The 13525-nt window shown below is 44.3% G+C and overlaps 5 protein-coding genes across 5 annotated transcripts; 2 read left to right on the top strand and 3 right to left on the bottom strand.

The window, feature by feature from the left end:
• Positions 1-68: 68 nt before the first annotated feature.
• On the top strand, positions 69-2016 carry SJAG_00866 (pyruvate dehydrogenase X component). Its single transcript, XM_002172099.2, has 4 exons — positions 69-179; positions 224-328; positions 389-433; positions 519-2016. Exons 1-4 carry the CDS (start codon positions 104-106, stop codon positions 1727-1729), a joined length of 1437 nt encoding a protein of 478 aa, XP_002172135.2. The 5' UTR covers positions 69-103; the 3' UTR covers positions 1730-2016.
• SJAG_00867 (fungal protein) lies at positions 1881-4454 on the bottom strand. Its single transcript, XM_002172100.2, has one exon. The coding sequence runs from the start codon at positions 3612-3614 to the stop codon at positions 2166-2168; it is 1449 nt and encodes a 482-aa protein (XP_002172136.1). The 5' UTR covers positions 3615-4454; the 3' UTR covers positions 1881-2165.
• On the bottom strand, positions 4389-7906 carry SJAG_00868 (transcriptional regulatory protein Rxt3). The gene has a single exon (XM_002172101.2). The coding sequence runs from the start codon at positions 5999-6001 to the stop codon at positions 5051-5053; it is 951 nt and encodes a 316-aa protein (XP_002172137.1). The 5' UTR covers positions 6002-7906; the 3' UTR covers positions 4389-5050.
• Positions 6512-10943, top strand: SJAG_00869 (aminoadipate-semialdehyde dehydrogenase). Its single transcript, XM_002172102.2, has one exon. The coding sequence runs from the start codon at positions 6589-6591 to the stop codon at positions 10831-10833; it is 4245 nt and encodes a 1414-aa protein (XP_002172138.1). The 5' UTR covers positions 6512-6588; the 3' UTR covers positions 10834-10943.
• Positions 10808-13259, bottom strand: SJAG_00870 (conjugation protein). The gene is made up of 2 exons (XM_002172103.2): positions 11638-13259; positions 10808-11591 (listed from the first exon to the last, which is right to left on the bottom strand). Exons 1-2 carry the CDS (start codon positions 13145-13147, stop codon positions 10891-10893), a joined length of 2211 nt encoding a protein of 736 aa, XP_002172139.1. The 5' UTR covers positions 13148-13259; the 3' UTR covers positions 10808-10890.
• Between the last annotated feature and the right edge of the window lie 266 nt (positions 13260-13525).

The following is a 13525-nucleotide window of genomic DNA, read 5'->3' as shown; positions in this document are numbered from 1 at the left end:
CGGCATATCCGACGCTCTCCTCTCGGTGGCCGATATCATCGCTGGGGTAGGGATGTGCAACACTTAACCTCAGCCAAGTACGAGAAGGACGTGAGTACTGGGAATGGGAATGGGCATGTTACGCTCATTAAATACAATTTACTCCACATGTAGACATGCCTTGTTGAAGAATGGAAAGTGTATGTCGCAGAATTCGCGTTTCTATACTAACCGACGTCCGTAGCATTCCATTCCTCGACGCGTCTTTTGGCAATTAGCAAGTTTAACATGCCTGCACTGTCTCCTACAATGGAGACAGGTACTGTCGCAAAGTGGAGACTGAAGGAGGGTTCGTAATAGACAGTCTCGTGCTGTTTAATGGAAACGTATTAACAGCGACGTGCTTTAGGAGACGCCTATGCGACTGGTGATGTTATTCTGGAAATTGAAACTGGTACGTCTATGCAAGAGCAGATCGTTTCTAGTGATTTGCTTACAAGGTCGCTTAATGGGATGGTTTCGTTAACATGACCTTTTAGACAAGGCAACTATGGACGTGGAAGCTCCTGATGATGGTGTTCTTGCAAAGATCACAGTTAAAGAAGGACAGGCTGTTCCTGTTGGTGCGCAGATTGCCATTATCGCAGACGATGCCGCTGATTTGGAGGGTGCGGACTTGTCAAAGTACGAGTCCGAAGATGCTGCTCCTAAAAAGAAGGAAGAGTCTCAAAAGACTGAGGCCAAGTCTGCTCCTGCTACCCCCGTCACTGCAGGAGCTCGTGAGAATTCACAGGTTTCGGCTGTAGCTAAGGAGAGTAATGCTCACATTCAATTTCCTTCTGTTCATCTTTTGCTCAAGCAGAATAATGTTACCGATCCTTCTGTGATTGCTCCTACGGGTCCTCATGGTATTTTGCTGAAGGGCGATGTCCTTGCTTATCTTGGAAAGATTTCCAAGCAGGCACCTGTGGACATCGAGAAGGTGGTGCATTCCATGGAGGTGTTGGATTTGAGCAACGTCAAACCTGCCGCTCCCGCGGTTGCTAACAAGCCTGCCGCTGAGGAAACACAAAAGACGGAGAAGAAGGCTGCTCCAAAGCCCGAGCTCATCCCTCCTTCTACCGTCGAAACGACTGTAAACGTGCAGCAACTGGGAGCTCTTTTGGACAAGTTGCAAGGTCTCAGTCTTCAATTTCCACTCCAGCGTGTTGTTGAAAAGGCCTGCAAAAATGCATTGGAACGTTCCAATGTATATGTTCCAAAGTCTAAAATCCTTGACGATATGTTTGATTTCTTGGTTGGTTCCAAGTCGACAGCGTTCGCGGCTGACAGCGGTAAACCCTTGGCTTTTGAGCCAAAGCTTTCTGCTCAGAAGTTCGTCGAAAAGCAATCAAAGGGCGCAAACAAATTGGTATCTGCTTTGGACGGAGCCATCATTTCGATGCCTTCTACAATTGCTAAGTACGCTTCCGTAGGTGTTGCTCAACCCAAGGCTGCCTCAACTACTACGAAAGATGTTGCTGACTCTTCTGCTCAAACAATCGACTCTATTTATGACTTTTTGTTCGACACATCCTCGTCTACCCACTCCTCTTCTGCAGCAAACACAACTGCTCAATCACAAACTCCCAAGGACGCCGTTACGGTGTCGATTACCTTCGACACCGAGTATGTTGATGCCAAGCGCGCGCAAAAGTTCCTCGATGTTTTCAAATCCGGTTTGGAAAATCCTGAAACTGTTATTTTTTGATTGCCGCGTCCTTCAATACCGTTTGCATAAATTATTGAAACAATATTTTCCAACCATAGTACAAGTGCTAATAAATTGCTGCAGCCTTTTGCAGGACGAAATGTCGCAGGGATTATAGACACTCCTTAAACTGCGGTTACTACAAACATTTACAGATATTTAAAGAACTTGTTTATAGGTATGGGAAACAACAAACCAAAAAGTAGACGCCTACAAATGCAATGTAGAATGAGTCAGTGGAAGCCTGCTGAAGGAATGCAATGTAAAAAAAAGAGCGTAAGACGCTGCCGCCGAGGTCGCCTCCTGGCGACCCGTCGCACAGCTGGTCTATGAAATGTAAAATAGCAAAGGATAGAGAAAACGGCAAACGGAAGGAATTCGGAAGGAGTCGTTGAATCGTTGAAAGAAAAGTAAGAATCACAAACAGCAAATGCCACTACAAGTTGGGGTTGCGTGGCTTACGTCGAATGTTCACGGGAGGTGAACGAATCAAACGTTTGCTTGCCGAATGCTCGTGCTTCTTACAACGTGAGTTCCAGACTGCCTTACCATGAGTAGACGAAATAGCTTTCTTCTCCTCATTATACCGTTCATCGTCAGAGAATGAGTCGGGAAATGTTGGGTCAATATCCTGTGGATGCATTTGACAACGTTTAGAAGTGCGTTCATCAACAGCGTAAGCATACGCCAAACAGGCCGGCTGGTCCTCGTCTAGAGTACCGAGAACAATGTCGGTCTCATCGGGAACATCGTTCTCCGAAGGTGGAGCCACGGTTTGAACAGGCACGTGTTCCTTCTCTTCAGACTTGACATTTGTTTCGCTTGCAGAATTTGAATGAACGCTCTCATCATCGGAAAAGGAAGGTAGCGGAGAACGACGTCTTCTTACGTGGAAAGAGGGCTTTGGGATACTAACGGACGAGGGCTCCGCAACGTTCTTGCCGAACGAATGACCGTAGGAAGATGAGAAACGATCCTCAAACATCTTGTCATCCTCATCATCTTCGTCGTCGTTATTTTCCTCGTCGCCATCGTCTTCTTCATCCTCGTCCTCTTCTTCCTCAGAACGCATGTTATCCTCTTCCTCATCCTCGTCGCAAGAATCATCCATGCGAAAAGCATCATCTTTGCCAAGAACATCAGCCAAAACATCGCGGCATGTAGTGTGCAATCTAGGCGTGTCTTTGGTATCTTGATCTTCTGGAGCTTTCTCCTTGGCAGAGGTGGTAGCGAAACTTACAGAACGCTCGGGTGCTTTGGTGACACGTTGAGGGCCAGGAACATCTACGTCGACAGTAGGTTTGGCCGCACGAACATGTGTGAATGCGAATTCAGGCGAAGCGTTTACGATGCCGGCCGACGGCAAATGAACCATTTGACGTTTTCTTGCGGCAGTGTAAATAGAAGTTGGTGACAAAATGTGTGACATATCGCTTGACGAAGTAGTCTTCGAAGGAGGTATTCTGTCCGCAAACATCACGGTCTTCGAACGAGGGGCCTCTGGGGCTTGATGCTTCGTAAACCCAGCGAATGTAACCATGGGCGCTCCAGCCTTCTTCGTTACTTCCGCAAAATGTACAGAAAAGGTAGAAGTAGAGGATCGGGATGAGTCCGGCTTTTGTGTAGACACAAATCCGACCTTCTTGACTGGATTTACCTCATTCCGCGAAGGCTGGACAAGCAAAGCTCCCAGCAAGCCCCCGACTTGGACAGGCCGCAAAGGACACTTCTTAAAAGCGGCAGGGTCATGAGTTGTCGATTCACCCGATTGGCATTCCGTAGCCAGCTTGGCACCGTTCAATTGAGAAAGAGATAATGGAGTGCCACGGCACCCAGAACTCAAAGCAGTCGAAAAAGAGCTCTTGTCTAGGAAAGCTGTAGTCATTGTAGCAGAAATAAGCAAAGGCACGGCAGTCACGATGCGTTGAAAGTGAGATTTCGTAAATAAGTGAGCAACTACTGTGACACAAGGCTAGAGATAATGTTTCCGTCTATAATAGATAGCAGCAAACTTGTAAGAATAGACAAAAACGTCAGTGAAATAAAGAATCCGATTGAAGAGTTTGATTGAAGAGTGTAATTCTATAACACCTGAAAGAATATCCGACGAAAGGAAGCTGCGAACTCCTGGATTTTCAGAGACAGATTATATAGAATTGATGTAAACCAGAAAGTTTAAGGGCACAAACTGAGTAGTGATACTGCTGGGTGCAAACTTTCGCCAAACACAAGATCGTGGGTTCGGTTAAAGAGAAAGGATGAAGGTAACTTGTACCAACATCTTCGAGCGTTGAAAACAGATATAGACTTATAGGCGAATGGGAAAAAAGAACCGGGTATATTTACACAGAAGACGCAGCTTTTTAAGTCTTTCGTGTATAAAAACGAGAATGTAATTGCTTTAAACAATTACCACGAGGGTATCGAAAACTCAACAGCCGAGATTTAGCAACAAATAAACCGTTCGACACGAATTACGCGTAGAAGCGTAGTTTCAAAGGAATCGAGTCGCAAAAAGTTTAGGAATGTCGAATTGAGTCTTATAAATGGAAGAGAAGCGCGAAACGCCGGTGCAAGCGCGATGCGAAATCACTAACGACCCCGATACGTGCAATTCCCGAGTTGGAGTTGGTTCTGGTTAAGTTAGGCTAGAGTACTTCGCGGGTGCATAAACGGGTGCAACCCTAACCTAACACAATTGCCGCCCGTAATACACGAATCTGGCAAATCGCCCCATAAACTTTTGCCGGGGTATAGGTACACACGTCACGGCCATGATCAATCATAGAAGGACTCGCTTGATTAGCCCGGACATTTCTGCTCGGAGATGCCCGCGTTCTGGACCACGGTTTAGTGAAGTGCACTACTGTTCCGTAAAAACATTAACACAAAATACAGCGACAAGCTTATACAAGACTGCGTGGTGCAAGGAGTCGCAAGGCGAGGGTAGATGTGAAATTCTACAGGATGAGCCCGTTAGGAGATGGTGATTATGGACAAAGTTTTGGGAAAGGTTGATAAGAGTGGTTCGAGGCATTGTGCTATAACGAAAGAGGAAACATAGAATGAGGGAAGCTGATTACACCTGCAGACAAAAATGACCGCGCCTTCAGGCACAACCACTTTGTGCCGACAGCTGCGGAATTGCAGTCAGTAACATTTGGAATAGAATTGAATGGTAAACAAAGGCGTTTCAGGAGGGAAACTGGGTAGATTATGTACGGGGAGGGGAAACGAGAGAATGTAGGCTCAGAGAGGCTTAGGTGAACGAAAACAGCACCTTGATATAAGTTATTGGACGGGGTGTGAAAGATTCCGAATTTACACCTTGAATGTAGCCGTCTGAGATAGCTCTAGGCGCTTTTGCAGCCTGTCCTCTAACGATTGTTGGGCCATATTAAGAGAAAACAGGGATGGCTTAACGTTCTTCCACGTAACTCGGAACACTTTGATGCTCATTCCGTCGTGAGGAGTCGACCAACTTCGACTTTCTATACGATTGGTGCGAGTGCCCTTGTATTCCATTAGTGGTGGTAGAACATGTAGGTCCACAACAGCGTCCTCAACCACCGGTTTCAGTAAGGAAAAGTAGCCGCGGTGTGCAAGTATAGTAACGATATCCGAATCATCTGTATATACGTCTGTTCCCCAAATTTCCCTTTTGGAAAGCCGGAGATTAATGGCTGCGTTCATCCACTTGGCTTCAATGTTCACTCGAATGATTTTTCCAACTAGACGGTACAACAGAGGAAGCTGCAAATAAGGCGTGTATTCAAATTCTTGAGCGATTGCCACTTCGGCAGACGAATCGGGCGGGACCGACTCGTCAATGTAAGACTGCAAAGCAGAGTTGTCGACCGAAACTTCAGGAGCCGTAAACACTTGAACTTGCGGTGCAATATACGGCATTGTCCGAAGGAACGGCACAGTACGAGAAGAGTTCATTGGCATATTCTGAGGTGCGAAACCAGGTCCTCCTTGAGCACCTGGTTGAAGCAAAAAAGGGGAATTCATAGGCATGGTGCGTGCCGAGGGATACGGGTGATCCGTGAAAGGTCCATTCATTGCGGGTGGAGTTTCCATAGACAATTTTGTTCGTTTCTCTGAACGACCCGCAATATTTGAAGGGCTGATGTAGTCTCTGGGTCGTTTATCTGGAGTAGCCATTGCTGATTCCATGTCATTATGCACTTCGCGTCGCTCCATTGCATGACCATTCGTGTCATTCGAAGGATTTGTCTTGGGTGACGCAGGATTAGAATTGGAGGACATGATCTCGTATACAATATTTAAATAGACAATGTTGCACAGTCCCGTAGGAAATTGGAAAGATGTTACTATGTCCAAGGCTTCGCTAAAATAGAAACATGAAGAACGACACCTATAGTACTTCCTGGCACTTGGTTAAGCTTGACATCTGAGTGCTTCCTTTGGTGTTGAGTTTACAAGGTAACGTTGTCACTTACAATGAAGTCCACGCAAATAATACATAGGAAAAAAGATGGAAAGAGTCAACAGAGTTAAACAGAAAGCTAAAAGAGGTCGAATCAACTAGTAAAACATGGTGGAATCATCCTTCATTGCAAGAGCTGTTGTTGCTTTCGTGTCAAGGGGTATTAAGGGGTACATTATAAGACAGTAACAACAAATTGAAGAGAAAATAAATATAAAGCATAAAGTTATTATAGTCTTTGATCACATTTATCTTACCTTATTTGCATTAAAAGTAATCCTTTTCCTTTCTTTTTTTTTTTTCTTGTTGACTCTTGTACGTATCAGCGACATCTTTACTCCGTGCGTGCAGCGCTTTACCTCAACCAAACACTTACAGGGCTCTGATTCATTTGAGGACGAGCACTATGACCGTGGATGCTCCATCAAAGGAAGAATACCAGCTCCGTCTGGAGAGATGGGCTGAACGTCTGAAAAGCCAAACAATTTCGCATCTGCCTGCCGATTACAGTAGACCTGTTCCTGCTCGCTCAGTAGAGGCTACTTTTGAAAAAGATGTCGATCTGGACACAGAAGATGCTCTCGTAACCTTGGCTATGAAGGCCAAAGGTGACGGTTTCGTCGCTTCTCCTTTTGTGACGCTTCTGACGGCCTTCATCGTCCTTGTTAACAGAATGACTGGTGATGAAGACATCAGTGTGGGAACTAGCTCTGAAAAGGGCACTCCTTTCGTTCTCCGTTCCTTTTTGAATGCCGAGGATAGCTTTTTGACACTTTTGAAAAAGATTGCTGAAATTGAACGTAACTGGAGTGCGGATACTGTTGATTTCAACGATTTGTTGCAGCATCTTAATGCTGGCAAGTCTGAAGACGAGAAAACCCGTAACGGTCTGGTGTATACTCGTTTCTATAATGCACCTGATGCGCCTTCCATGAAATTCCTTTCTTCAACCGGCCTTGACGTTGACGTTACCGTAATTGTGTCTATTGATGAAAGCAAGCACTCATCTCTTCGTGCTGACTCCATCTTGCCTCCTCTTAAATTGCAATTTATTTACAACCAATTGCTGTTTTCTAAGGCCCGCATCAGCATTCTTGCAAGCCAGCTTCTTCAAGTCGTGAAGCTTGCTGCTAAAAATGTGCTTAACCAGCTTCCAGCAAAGATTTCTTTGATTACGGACGAACAAAAGGCCCTCCTTCCTGACCCTACTAAGGATCTGGGTTGGTCTGATTTCCGTGGTGCTATTCATGACATCTTTGCCGACAACGCAAAGAAGTTCCCTGAGAGAGAATGTGTTGTTGTTACACCTCCTGTCACTTCTTCTGCTCCTACAAAGTCCTTTACTTATCGTCAAATTCACGAGGCCTCAAATGTGCTCGCCCACCACCTTGTTAAGTCCGGTGTTCAACGTGGTGAGGTTGTAATGGTGTATGCTTACCGTGGCGTGGACTTGGTTATTGCTGTCATGGGTGTCCTGAAGGCCGGTGCTACCTTCTCCGTCATTGACCCTGCTTATCCTCCTGCCCGTCAAATTATTTATCTCAGCGTTGCAAAGCCTCGTGCTTTGGTAGTGTTGAAGGATGCTGGTGTTGTTTCGCCCACCGTTGTCGAGTATGTTGAGAAGAACTTGGACATCCGTACCTTCGTTCCTTCTCTTAAGCTTCATGATGACGGTTCTGTTACCGGTGGTGAAGTGAATGGAAGTGATATTCTTGCTGATACACAATCCCTTCGCTCTAAGGACACGGGTGTTGTTGTCGGCCCTGACAGTACTCCTACTCTCAGTTTCACCAGTGGTAGTGAGGGTGTACCAAAGGGTGTTCGAGGCAGACACTTCAGTCTTGCTTACTACTTCGATTGGATGTCGAAGGAGTTTAGCCTTACTGAGAACGACAGATTTACAATGCTTAGTGGTATTGCTCATGACCCTATCCAACGTGATATCTTTACTCCCTTGTTCTTGGGTGCGTCGCTTATCGTTCCTACTGCCGATGACATTGGTACTCCCGGCCAATTGGCCGAATGGGCTAGTAAGTATCAAGTCACTGTTACTCATTTGACTCCCGCCATGGGTCAATTGCTTTCGGCTCAGGCTGAAGAGCCTATTCCTTCGCTTCATCATGCTTTCTTCGTTGGTGATGTTTTGACCAAGCGTGATTGTTTGCGTCTTCAGGCACTTGCCGTTAACACCGCTGTTGTTAACATGTATGGTACCACCGAGACTCAGCGTGCCGTATCCTACTTCGTCGTCCCTTCCCGTTCCCAGGACCCTACATTCTTGGAAACCCAAAAGGAAATTATTCCCGCTGGTCGCGGTATGTACAATGTTCAACTTTTGGTTGTCAACCGTCATGATCCTCATCAAATCTGTGGTATTGGTGAAGTCGGTGAGATCTACGTTCGTGCCGGTGGTTTGGCTGAAGGTTATTTGGGCAATGAGGAACTTTCCAAGACTAAGTTTTTGACCAGTTGGTTTGCCGATCCCAGTAAGTTCAAGGATAACACTCCTGCTGATGCTCCTTGGAAGCCTTACTGGTTTGGTATTCGTGATCGTATGTATCGCTCCGGCGATCTTGGTCGTTACATTCCTTCCGGTGATGTTGAGTGCACGGGTCGTGCCGATGACCAAGTTAAAATCCGTGGTTTCCGTATCGAACTTGGTGAAATTAATACCCATCTTTCTCGTCATCCCAATGTCCGTGAGAACATCACTCTTGTCCGTCGCAACAAGGATGAGGAGCCTACGTTGGTTGCTTATGTCGTTCCCCAAAACCTTAATGAGGATGATGAGTGCAGTGCAACTGACACAACTGATCCGATCGTGTCTAATCTGCGCCGTTACCGCAAGTTGATTCGCAATATTCGTGAATATTTGAAGACTAAGCTTCCTTCTTACGCCGTTCCTTCTGTTGTCATTCCAATGAACAAGATGCCTCTTAACCCTAATGGAAAAATTGACAAGCCTGCTCTTCCTTTCCCTGATACCAATCAACTGGCTGCGGCTTTCCGTTCACGTGGTAACAAAAATGCTGAACAATTGACTAAGACTGAGGAGCAAATGAAGAAGATTTGGTTGGCCATTATCCCTCACGCTACTGAGGTTTCTAAAACCGCCAATTTCTTTGACGTTGGTGGTCACTCAATCCTCGCTACTAGACTTATTTTCGAGTTACGTAAAGTTTTCGCTGTGAATGTTCCTCTTGGTTTGGTCTTCCAACAACCCACTATTGAGGGACTTTCTAAGGAAATTGATAGACTGAAGCTTGGTGATGTTGCTAATGTTGCCGGAGCTGCACCTTCTCAAACTAAGAACGAAACTGAACTTAGTTATAGTGAGGATGCTAGAGCTTTGGTGAAGGAACTTCCTCAGACCTTCACCCCTGTTGCTGATTTCTCGAAGGATGCCGAAAAGGTCGTTTTCCTTACCGGCGGTAACGGTTATCTTGGTGTGTTCATTCTGCGAGACTTGCTGCAACGTAACAACAATGTCCGTGTATATGTATTGGTACGTGCCAAATCAGAGGAGCATGGTCTTCAGCGTTTGCAAGACAGTTGCATTGCTTACGGTGTCTGGGAGGATGCTTGGAAGGACAAAATTACTGTTGTTACCGGTGACTTGGCCAAACCTCAATGGGGAATGGATGATGCCACTTGGAAGCATGTCGCTGAGACTGTTGATACTATTATTCACAACGGTGCTTTGGTGCACTGGGTTTACCCCTATACCAAGCTTCGTGGCCCCAACGTCATTGGTACGCTCACTGCTATTAATCTTTGCAGTATTGGCAAGCCGAAGTCTCTCTCTTTTGTTTCTTCTACGTCCACTTTGGATAATGAGCACTATGTCAACCTCTCTGCTGATATAATGAGCAAGGGTGGTAACGGTGTTCCTGAGTCTGATGACCTCGAGGGTTCCGCCGTCGGTCTTCAAGGTGGTTACGGTCAGAGCAAGTGGGCTGCTGAGTACCTTATCCGTCAAGCCGGTGCTCGTGGTTTGAGAGGTGTAATTGTACGTCCAGGCTACATTTTTGGTGACTCTAGAACGGGTGCCATTAACACTGATGACTTCTTGGTCAGAATGATTAAGGGAAGTACTCAACTTGGACTTTCTCCTGATATCAACAACACTGTTAACATGGTTCCTACTGACCATGTCGCTCGTTGTGCTACCGCTGCTGCATTCCACCCTCCTAAGTCTGGTGTGTGTGTTGCTCAAGTTACGAGTCACCCTCGTCTTCGTTTCAGCCAATTCTTGGGTACCCTTCCTGTCTTTGGTTTTAACGTTAAGGCCGTTGAGTACTTGCAATGGCGTGTCGCACTGGAACGTCATGTTTCCGAGGCCAATGACAATGCTTTATATCCTCTTTTACATTTTGTTCTTGATAACCTTCCTGCCAACACGAAGGCGCCCGAATTGGATGACAAGAATACTCACGAAATTCTTAAGCAAGATACCGCTTGGACCGGTGTTGATGTCTCTGGCGGTGCTGCCGTTTTGGAGCCTCAGATGGGTCTCTATCTGGCCTACTTGGTTAAGACTGGATTCTTGAAGAAGCCTGAAGGCGAGGGTAAGCCCCTTCCTAAGGTTAACATTACCGAACAAACACTCGAAAAACTTCAAAATGCTGGTGGACGTGGTGGATCCGCTTGATTTTAGATAAATTTTGGATTATTTACTAGTTTAACGACTAAATACACAGATTATTTCTTATAGATGAATAGTTCCTGTCATGCTTTTAATATGCTGAACATTGCTAGAGACGCGTTTGGGGGATCGGATTTGGTCTTCGTGATCATTATATGCGTATTGTACTTCATCAGGATTGTCAATGAGAGTTGAGGGTATAAGTGGAAGCGGGGATAAAGGAAACTCGGTTGCAAGGTCTTTTGATGTTGATAGAAGGGGGAATTTTTGTTCTTTGAGTTCCATTTTACGAAGGCGCGCATCCTTTATTCTCTCTGAAAAACCTGTCATACGAAGAATACCGGATAACATTGGGCTTCTCGGAGGCCGAGGCGGAGGAGAGCGCGGGGGAACAGGAATTAATGGTTCAAATGAGGAACGGGACTTGTTGTCCTTTTCCGAAGAGCCCGTGTTTACCGTTAGTAATGATCGAGACTCTTTGTAATTTCTGTACGCCATTTGTGTACCAGAATACACAATAGCAAGGATACCCGCAAAGCAAATTGCACACCAGCAATATACAAAAAAGAGAGAAATGCGAAGTTCCTGAGATGCAGAGCGTTGAAATGTAATTATAGTGTTATTTACGCCTGTTGATAACAACCTAGTAAAATTTGAAGTATTGTTAGAATTCGTGGCTGTCTCGTTTGCAATGGTATCATTTAATAGGTTGTTTGGAACTGTAGGAAATGAAATGTGAGCCTTTTCGTGGATCCAAGTAATTGCTAAAGAAATGTTAGTATGAGCTGCCTAGGTCTTTAAATACCATACCTTTTTCTATGTTCTCAATTTTGTTGTAAACTAGGCATTTCATGACACTTTGAAGAGGAGACTCAAGTAATGTGCCATTAAAAAAATCAAACAAGGTTCCATTAAGTCCATTCATAAAAGTATTTAGGGTGTTATTGAAGGTTGATGTTGTTGAGTTCACATATGAAAACAGAAGGGTGTTTAAATGATTTTGTGAATTTAGCAAAACTTGGTTGGTCTCATTTGCCCAAACATTCGAAACGTTAGATAGTATTTTCCCCGTGTCAATCATTGTATAATTTGCAACTGTCGACAGCTTCGGGATGGCAGCTTGCAATTTGCGGAGCATATAAAGCTGCACCAAGCTGGCAAGTACGCCGGCGAGCCCAATTCCTAAAATAAGTAACGCCGGTTGATGTGTTACATAAAGGAAAAACCATTGTATTGAATATTGGACAGGGGGTGAATGTGAGAGCTTCCTGCACACAAATCTAATGAGTGAAGAAAAAGGAGTGTAAACTGAGGTGACAAGACGAATAGGATCTAGTTTCTCGTTTAAGGTGAATTCCTGTAATAGACCACTTGCTTTGATTCGTATGCGTGTCCATGTCCACCATTCACGGAAGAAAGCAGGAATTGTGAACCATATGCAGAGTGCAACAAGGATCACAACTACGACCTTTATTGTATCTCGTAATACGATTCCCAGAACTTGGTGGGCATTATTAGTTGTAAGATCATCGCAGTAATAAACTGTTGTAACCGCAGGAATAGGAAGTATTGACTCATTGAAAGAAAAGTTCCCGACTTGCTCTTTAAGGACGACTTTTAATTTGTCAAGGGGTTCACGGATTACTTTTTCCGTAGCATTAATTGCGGAGTCAAAATTGATACCAGTCTTTAATTTTTCAAGACTGGAGTCAAATGAAGAGGGAATGCTAAAGTTTCGAAGCTTATCAAGTTCTGGAATAGTAATATTAGGTAGAGTCACATTTTCCCCAATCCACTTTGCAATAATAGTAAGCCGTGAGTCAACATTGTTAATGACTTTTTGGAATACGCTTACGGTGCTAGCAATACCATTTGCAATGACCTTAAGTGTTGAGTTCACATAGTCTCCGATTTTCTCTCCAACATCAGCTATTGCCGTGAGAGAACCATTAACCGTTAATTGAATAAGACATAAATATGTTCCATAAATAAATTTAATGAAAAAAATAATCAATCCTTCTAGTGCAATAATGGCATCAATAAGGACCTCGTACATAGCTTTTACGCTATGTTGTATTCCTGAAGCAATCAAGTGAGAGGCGCCTTTTGCTATCACTGCTGGAGTTTTTAAGAGATCATTTGTTGCCTGCTGACTAACGAGGCACGTCTTGACTAAATCCGTCTGAACCGTATTCAGGTTCTTTTTGAAATTAGCGGAGAACACAATAATTTTGACCAAAATGTATAAGCATATCACTGTATATGGGTTCAACCAACATTGTGACAAGCGAGCCCCAAGCTGCAAGTACGGTGCATTCATACAAATTAATATAGTCTGAATGATTACAATGTGGATCTATACAAAAGAAGTGGCACGGAAGTTGCTTTTATAAAATAAAGTACTCAATTTCTCAACAAAGAATGGTCAAAACAAAGAAACTTTTGATAGCTAGCCATGTTCCTTTTTAGGTTATAGTAGTTTATTGAGACGTAATATCCTTTCTGTTTCTTAAATACTATGAAAAAATTTAAATTCCTAGATTTTTTAATTAATAGATCATGAATATGTTTTAGAAGGCACTTTTATTGCATTTAGTTAACTAACATATAATGCACCACATTGCTAGAAGAACAATTCAATTAAAAGTGAAGCGTTAGGGTTTAAACGCACGCAATGCTTATAAAAATGAACATGAAA

Source organism: Schizosaccharomyces japonicus, assembly GCF_000149845.2.
Source record: "Schizosaccharomyces japonicus yFS275 unplaced genomic scaffold supercont5.1, whole genome shotgun sequence".
NCBI lineage: Eukaryota > Fungi > Ascomycota > Schizosaccharomycetes > Schizosaccharomycetales > Schizosaccharomycetaceae > Schizosaccharomyces > Schizosaccharomyces japonicus.
Note: the sequence above shows the minus strand (reverse complement) of the source record. Positions and strands in the feature narration are given on the sequence as shown.

Excerpts from the sequence above, each read along its gene's own strand:
- SJAG_00866 (XM_002172099.2), top strand. The coding sequence starts at position 104 with ATGGGAATGGGCATGTTACGCTCATTAAATACAATTTACTCCACATGT. Across the intron at positions 329-388 it reads AAAGTGGAGACTGAAGGAGG|GAGACGCCTATGCGACTGGT; the intron begins GTTCGTAATAGA and ends GACGTGCTTTAG. Across the intron at positions 434-518 it reads TATTCTGGAAATTGAAACTG|ACAAGGCAACTATGGACGTG; the intron begins GTACGTCTATGC and ends ATGACCTTTTAG.
- SJAG_00867 (XM_002172100.2), bottom strand. The coding sequence starts at position 3,614 with ATGACTACAGCTTTCCTAGACAAGAGCTCTTTTTCGACTGCTTTGAGT.
- SJAG_00868 (XM_002172101.2), bottom strand. The coding sequence starts at position 6,001 with ATGTCCTCCAATTCTAATCCTGCGTCACCCAAGACAAATCCTTCGAAT.
- SJAG_00869 (XM_002172102.2), top strand. The coding sequence starts at position 6,589 with ATGACCGTGGATGCTCCATCAAAGGAAGAATACCAGCTCCGTCTGGAG.
- SJAG_00870 (XM_002172103.2), bottom strand. The coding sequence starts at position 13,147 with ATGAATGCACCGTACTTGCAGCTTGGGGCTCGCTTGTCACAATGTTGG. Across the intron at positions 11,592-11,637 it reads AATTGAGAACATAGAAAAAG|CAATTACTTGGATCCACGAA; the intron begins GTATGGTATTTA and ends ACATTTCTTTAG.